This window comes from Mus pahari, chromosome 20, assembly GCF_900095145.1.
Source record: "Mus pahari chromosome 20, PAHARI_EIJ_v1.1, whole genome shotgun sequence".
Taxonomy (NCBI): domain Eukaryota; kingdom Metazoa; phylum Chordata; class Mammalia; order Rodentia; family Muridae; genus Mus; species Mus pahari.
In genome coordinates this window covers 27,946,490-27,953,722 of record NC_034609.1, presented here as the reverse complement: position 1 = coordinate 27,953,722, position 7,233 = coordinate 27,946,490, and the positions used below count along the sequence as shown (strand labels likewise).

The 7,233-nt window shown below is 50.1% G+C and overlaps 1 protein-coding gene across 1 annotated transcript in view; it reads left to right on the top strand.

Annotated features, from left to right (window-relative positions):
* Positions 1-682: 682 nt before the first annotated feature.
* The window catches only part of Cmtm4 (CKLF like MARVEL transmembrane domain containing 4), a 46,032-nt gene continuing 39,481 nt past the window's right edge, over positions 683-7,233 (top strand). Inside the window, exon 1 of the mRNA XM_021220587.2 lies at positions 683-1,046. Within this exon, the coding sequence (XP_021076246.1) occupies positions 861-1,046 (186 nt within the window). The 5' untranslated portion in view covers positions 683-860. The remainder of the gene's footprint in view (positions 1,047-7,233) is intronic.

The following is a 7,233-nucleotide window of genomic DNA, read 5'->3' as shown; positions in this document are numbered from 1 at the left end:
GGGGATCAAAGTCAGGTCATTAAGTCTGGTGACATGTGCCTTTACACATTGCGCCATCTCACCATCCAGCATAGCCTATCTTTTTAAGATTTATTTTGGTGTGTGTGTGTGTGTGTGTGTGTGTGTGTGTGTGTGTGAGAGAGAGAGAGAGAGAGAGAGAGAGAGAGAGAATATGAATGTGCACGTAAATGCAGGTGCTTGCCAAGTCTAGAAGAGGGTGTCAGACAGTCTGTGAGCCACAGGAACACTCTTAACCTCCTTACCATCCCTCCAGCCCCAAGCATAGTTTTCATCGGGAAGTCCCCAAGAATACCTGCAAATGATCCCACTTTCTCTAAAGCAGGCTCTGAGGCTGCGGGCAGAGAAAGACAACTTTGTTACTCTCTGGTCATTCTCCATCCTCTCCACCCTTTTTCCCTCTCTTGGTCCGAGCCTTTCCCTGTTAGGGCAGCCGGCGACCACCCCGGAGTCTAGGCCCAACGCCCAGCAGGTGAGGGCGTGGTGGGGGCGTGACTAAGGCGCCCCACCGGCCCCGCCCCAACCTGCAACGCCCCTCCTCTCCCCGACGACCCCCCGCCCCCAGCCCTCAGCGCCCCGCCCCTCCCCGCGCCGGCCGCAGTCTCCGCCCCCTCCGGGCCGGCGCGCGGCTCCCGCCTCCTTCCCTCGGCGCCCGCTCCCGTCTCCCTCCCTTTCCGCTGCCGAGGCGGCGGGAGCCGAGCCCCAGCGGACCGAGCCGCGGCCGCAGCGGGCGGCGGGCGCAGAGGCGGCGGCGGCGGGGTGGTCTGGCGACGGCGATGCGGCGACCGCTCTGAGCCTGCCCGCTCCAGGCGCCGGGGGAACCGGCCGCGCGGGGCGGCAGCATGCGGGGCGGCGAGGAGCTGGACGGCTTCGAGGGCGAGGCCTCGAGCACCTCCATGATCTCGGGCGCCAGCAGCCCGTACCAACCCACCACCGAGCCGGTGAGCCAGCGCCGCGGGCTGGCCGGCCTGCGCTGCGACCCGGACTACCTGCGCGGCGCGCTCGGCCGCCTCAAGGTCGCCCAAGTGGTAGGTGCCGGGCGGGGCTCCAGGTACGAGCGGGCGGGTCGGCGGCCTAGCCCGCGCCTTCTTTACCCGCACCGGGCCGCGGGGGAAGGCCCGGCGGACCAGAGTCGGGTCCGGGCTGCGCGGTCCCCGCTCCGCGCACCCCGTACTCCGAGGTCCTTGGGCTGCAGTCCCTGCTTCTCTGGGGACCGCGCCCTCGGCCGGAGTCTGCCCTCTGCAGCTCCGAAGCCTCAGGGGTGCCCGGTGCCTGCACACCTGCTCCGGGGCCTACCTGTGCCCTCCCTGCTTCCTCGACGAGGTTGATGCGCAGAGCCGGTTGCGAGGGCCGTGCCATCGCCTGGCTACTACTGTGCTTAGCAACTTGTAGCAGGTTTTCCGGTTCGCGTAACCCCCAGACGGTTCTCTGCTAACAGAGGCCGGGGGGGGGGGGGCTGTGGCATGGTTTCCTCCCTGGCGCCTAGCAGGGTGCCCAGCAGATGGTGGACGCTCAATAAATATTTGTTGAATGGAGGCGTGTAGCCCAGATGCAGTGGGGGAGTCCAGATCTACCCACAAAGCCTCCAGTCTTTACTGCGGACGTTGGCTTCCTTCTTAGCATCCTGTAGTCTCAGCACTGGTGGTGGCTTCTTGGGACTGCCCAAATTGGTACCCAGAGTTAAGTCACTCTGGGAGAGCGGCCAGTTTGGGAGGTGACAGATACCGGGAACTTTCTGTTGGACTTAGGCATTCGAGGGCACATTTCTTGGTGGGTTCCCCTCCCCCCCCCACCCCCCGCCACGAGTGTTTGGTTCAGGGGCTTGTGGGTTCTGTTTCGGTTTTGTTGTTTTGTAGCAGGTCCCTTTGGGCAGTGTAGTTTACCTTTGTGGTGGACTAGGCACGGTCCAGTTTTGAAAAACCTTTGTATTCCTCTTACTCTCTGTCACAGGTAACCTTTTACTGAGGCCTCAAAACTTTATAGACTCGTCAACCAGACGAAGAAGCCCTTTGTACAGGACTGCAACATACTTGCATTTTCTTTCAGGGAGCAGCGGGCCTGTTCCGGCTTATTAACTGAGTGCATACGTTAACCTTTCTTGGGAGAAATACCGTGTGTGGACACCCTTTAAATAAAGGACCCTGTGTTTGTAGGTTGCAGACCCATGGAGAGTTTTCTCTCTTCTGTGCGGAAGGCTTGGTCTTCTGATGCATAGTTTTGAAGGGCTTTAGTGAGAAATAAGTGGAGCAAGTTACCTATCTTTAAATTTTAAAACACTCTTAATCCAGTAATCTGGAATGTTCTCCAGGATTCCATGCTTCTGTTAGCCATTGCTGTTAGCAAAGAGACTGTAGGTGTGGGAGAGATACGTAATCCTTTTTTAAAAGAGGCAGCTAGCTAGCTAATGTTTGGATGAGGTGTAGATAATCAGAAGTAAGAAAAGGGCTGACCTTGGAGCCAGGTGGACTCCAGGGCCTGGTCAGGGACCTTCTTAGCTTCTTACTTAGCAGGCCTTTGAAAGTAAGGACAACTCTTAACTTGCCCCTCAGGATGGAGATGGAGTGGTTTGTACAGAACACCAGCAGCTCACTGTGGGGACTTTGCTGTCCCCAGGAGCAGGAGCTGGAGCCAGTCATGCTTCCTCCTTTGGGAAGGTGTGGTTGTGTGGTCATCCTTACTTTACATATGGATGGACTTTAGGGGCCAGCCTTTAAAAGCTTTCCTAGTTGCTGAGTGTCTACTGTGGATTGTGTAGTGGCAAGTGAAGGGACGGTCACTTGAGTGATGTGGCAGTCTACGGTCTTGTGCCCTCTGGGTTCTCAGCCTTGCTGAGTGTCAGGGCCTTCAGGGCGATCCACCTTCCCTCAAGAAAACAAACAAGTTCCAAGAGATTTGACTTGAAATTTAAACTGGATAAGAAGTCCGTATGAGGATCCTTCTGAGATGCCACACAGCGCAGACTCCACCCAGAGAGAAGGGAAGGTACTAATTCCTTCACTTCAGTAAAATCTGGCTTTTAAAAGGCTTAGTATTTATAGACATTGTGATGTGAGGCCTAAGGAAACTGCAGATCCTTACTTTTCCCACACTTGGTCCAGCATCACCACCACCCTAGGTCTCTGTAGATTCAGCCCGATTCAGCTCCTCTGAAACCTATTTAGATTTTTTTTTTTTTACATCAGATAGGATCGGAAGACATGATTGTTCAACCTACTTAGGGTGAAACAGGAGTTCCTAGGTGATGCCCATGTACACAGGAGGCTGGAGAAGAGGGCTTGCCAGCTAAGATCCACTGCCATTCTTCCAGAGGACCTGCGTTTAGTTCCTAGCACCCAGGTCTGGTAGCTCACTGCCACTTGTAACTCTAGCTCTATAGGAGATCTGATGCCATGTCCTGTCTTCTGTGACACCTAGGTGGCATATACTCACTAGACCACATATTTACACATTAAACATAAAATTTAAAATCTTTAAAAAAAAAAAAAAATCCAGCAAACCTGTTGATGGGTGCTAGCTCTGGCCTCTGTCCTAGCAGTCAGCAGTGTTAAGCCCTTAAAAGAGTGGGTGGGTAAACTTTGCCCCAGATCTCCAATCTTTAAATCTCTAAACTCGGCACACCTGTTTCCTCAATCATTGAATGAGGGAAAATGAGCATGTGAGCATTTCAGGAATTGCAGGAATTAAGGAGTTAAGGTAACCATCTCAGAGTTTGGTATTTGCACATCTTTTGCTTGGTGGGCAGCCTTGTCACTTTGTAACCTGGAGCCAGTCAGCACAGTTGGAGATGTACTCTTGAGATGTGTGGGATGTGATGGTAAAATAGACAAAAAACCAAACCTGCATTTCCACCAAAGCCCTACGGGAATATAAAGAAACTATACGTAGCATAAAACAGCCACAGTTCCAAGCCTTCGACTCTGGTAAACACTGGCTGCAGCCGCTGTGCAGAGCCTATCAGTCCCGGGTTCCATAGTTACTCTGGAAGGTCTGGGCCAGTTGGTTTCATTGTGACTTTGGTGTTCTCTCCTTTGGAGAGCTGGTCTAAAGACCAGGCACCAAGGCCTGGGAGAGAACTGTCAGTAAATGATTGCCTCAAAAGCCTGAGGACCTGTGCTTGTAAACCCAGCCCTGGGGAAGCAGAGACAGGAAATCCCTGGAGCTTGCTTGTCCATCTTAATTGGCAAGCCCCAGCTCTCAGTGAGCATTCATGTGAGGGTCATAGGATGACTCTGTTAGCCGGTTCTCTTCTCTACCTTTATGTGATCTACAGGGATGTAATGTAGTCATCAGGCTTATATCCTTAAGTGGGAGATACCTGTCCTCACCGATCATTTCACTGGCCCCCAGACTCACCCTCTAATCACTGCTGTCAGCAAACGTGGAAGGAAAGGGAACTTAGTCCTGGAAAAGGCTGACTGAAAGCTCCGTAGCTAACTTCCTACTTGGAAACAAACAAATGCTTTGCCTTCAGATGGGGGCCAGGCAGTGATTGATGTCTGGTCTTCATAGTCAGCAGCATACCAAAAGCTCAATCTGGTGAAAACATGGATGAGTGGATGGATGGATGGATGGATGATGGATGGTTGGGTGGGTGGATGGATAGATGAGTGAGTGGGTGAATGGGTGGGTGGATGGATGAATGGATGGATGGGTGAGCAGATGAACGGGTAGATGGATGGATGGATGGATGGGTGAGAGTGGGTGGATGGACGGATAGGTGGATGGATGGATGAATGAATGGATGGAAGGATGGATGGATGGGTGAGTGGGTGGGTGGATGGACAGATAGATGGATGGATGAGTGAATGGATGGATGGAAGGGTGGGTGGGTGAGTGAGTGGGTGGATGGACGGATAGGTGGATGGATGGATGGATGATGGGTGGGTGGGTGGATGAGCGAGTGGATGGGTGGGTGGCTAGGTGAGTGGGTAGGGATGGATGGGTAAGGGTGAATGGATATAGACTGGAACTTATGTGCAGGTGGCACGAACAACTCTGTAGAAAATTATCTGGCAATATGCTAGAATTAATAGTGAATTAGCAGGGTTTTCATACATAAGATCAACATGTAAAAATCAACCATATTTCAGTATCCTAGCAACAAATTATTAGAAATTCAAATTTTAAACAAGCCTGCTTTAGTGGCTCATGCCTGTATATAATCCCAGTATTGAGGGCTGAGCAGGGAAGGTTACTCTGAGTTTGATGCTAGATTGCCTGTGCTGAAGAGAAAACCTATCTCACTAAAAAAGAAAAGAATAACAAAAACAGTTGCTAGCGTTGAAAAGGATGAAATAATCAGATATCTACCACAATATGTAGATCTCTACTCTGAAAACGACAAATTACTGGAGAAAGAAATCTCATGTGACCTAAGTAAATGGACAGACATACTGTATAATGGACTGGAGAGCTGTAGCCATAACACATTCCAAAAACTCAACAACTTTTGTGTGTGTGTGTGTGTGTTTCAGAGACAAGGTTTCTCTGTGTAGCCCTGGCTGGCCTAGATCTTGCTCTGTAGACCAGTTTGGCCTCAGAGATCCACCTGCCTCTGCTTCTGCTTCTGCCTCTGCCTCTGCCTCTGCCTCTGCCTCCTCTGCCTCTGCCTCTGCCTCCGCCTCCGCCTCCGCCTCCGCCTCCGCCTCCGCCTCTGCCTCTGCTTGGCAAGATTTTTGTATAGAGAAAAGCTTGAGTCTCTGTGGACAGTCCAACTGGCTCCAGAGGTGGTGATAGGAGAGAGGTGTTTGTGTTGGGTGGGGTGGCAGTAAGTTCCCTTGGGAATGGACTTTGTGTCTCTTATCAGGTGAGAGTCTTTAAGTTGCTTTTCGTGCCTGGCCACTACAGAGCTGCAAACTCTGGGCTCGATAGCACTCCTGTTCACGAAGCCTCCCGACATTTGCTGTGGTCTGAGTTGCTGTTCCCGAATCTCCAGTTCATATCCTGGAGTCCAGCACTAATGAGATGGCTAAGAGGCAGAGCTGAGCCTTAGCAGGGTGAGGTGCTCTATCAGCTCTGGGCAGGCTGAGGCAAGAGGATAAGGAGCTTGAGGATAGCCTGGGCTAAAAAATAAAATGGTTAAGGTTTGGAAAGTCTTGAGCTTAGTCCCTAGGAATGGTGTCAGTACCATCGTAAGAAATGATGAAGGTACATTCCATCATGTGTGGGTGCACAGAAGGTGTCAACTGTAAGAAATAGACTTTCACCACATACAAAATCTGCCAATACCTTATCTTGGGCTTTGCCGCTTCCAGAGCAGGAAGCAGTACATTTGTATTGTTTATCTCAGCCAGTGCAGGGGGCCTTGTTAGAGTAGTGCGGTTAGACAGCTGTGTCCCGGTCGTTCTTGCTCTGGGTTAGAGAAATGGGTGGTCGAAGTCTTGAGTGGCAGGGAAATATTTTTCTTTATCTGTCTATCTTTCCATATTGAATTTTGTTCTACATGCAAGTATTTTCTCTTAAAAAACTACTGGGATGCCGGGTATGGTGGCGCACGCCTTTAATCCCAGCACTTGGGAGGCAGAGGCAGGCGGATTTCTGAGTTCGAGGCCAGCCTGGTCTACAAAGAGAGTTCCAGGACAGCCAGGGCTACACAGAGAAACCCTGTCTTGAAAAACCGAAAACAAAACAAACAAAAAAACAAAAAAAAAACCCTACTGGGATATGTAAAAACTATATGGCCAAGGTATTTGTAAATATATTTTGGGTCTGAATCTTATTTCTGTGAGCAGTGGGCTGGTAGGAAGAACCAGACCTAACTTCAACAGGGATGTGTGTGTGTATAAAATTATATATAAATTATCATATATATTTGTAATATATCATATGATATATAATGTATGATATATAATAGAAAATGTAATATATTAATATATAATATAGTTATATAATACACATCATATATGTGCATAATATGTTAATATTTAATATAATTACATTATATATTATTATGTAATATACTATATAATTTATATTAATATCTACTATGTAATATACATACGGAGATAGTTCAGTCAGCAAAATGCTTGAATGTAAGCATGGGAGATGGAGTTTTTAAGTAGTTCCCCAGAAGCCATTTGAAAAGATAAAACAGAACTCTAGGTGTGTGTTGGACACTGGTAATCCCCGCACTCAGGAGGTGACACTGGTAATCCCAGCACTCAGGAGGTGACACTGGTAATCCCCGCACTCAGGAGGTGACACTGGTAATCCCCG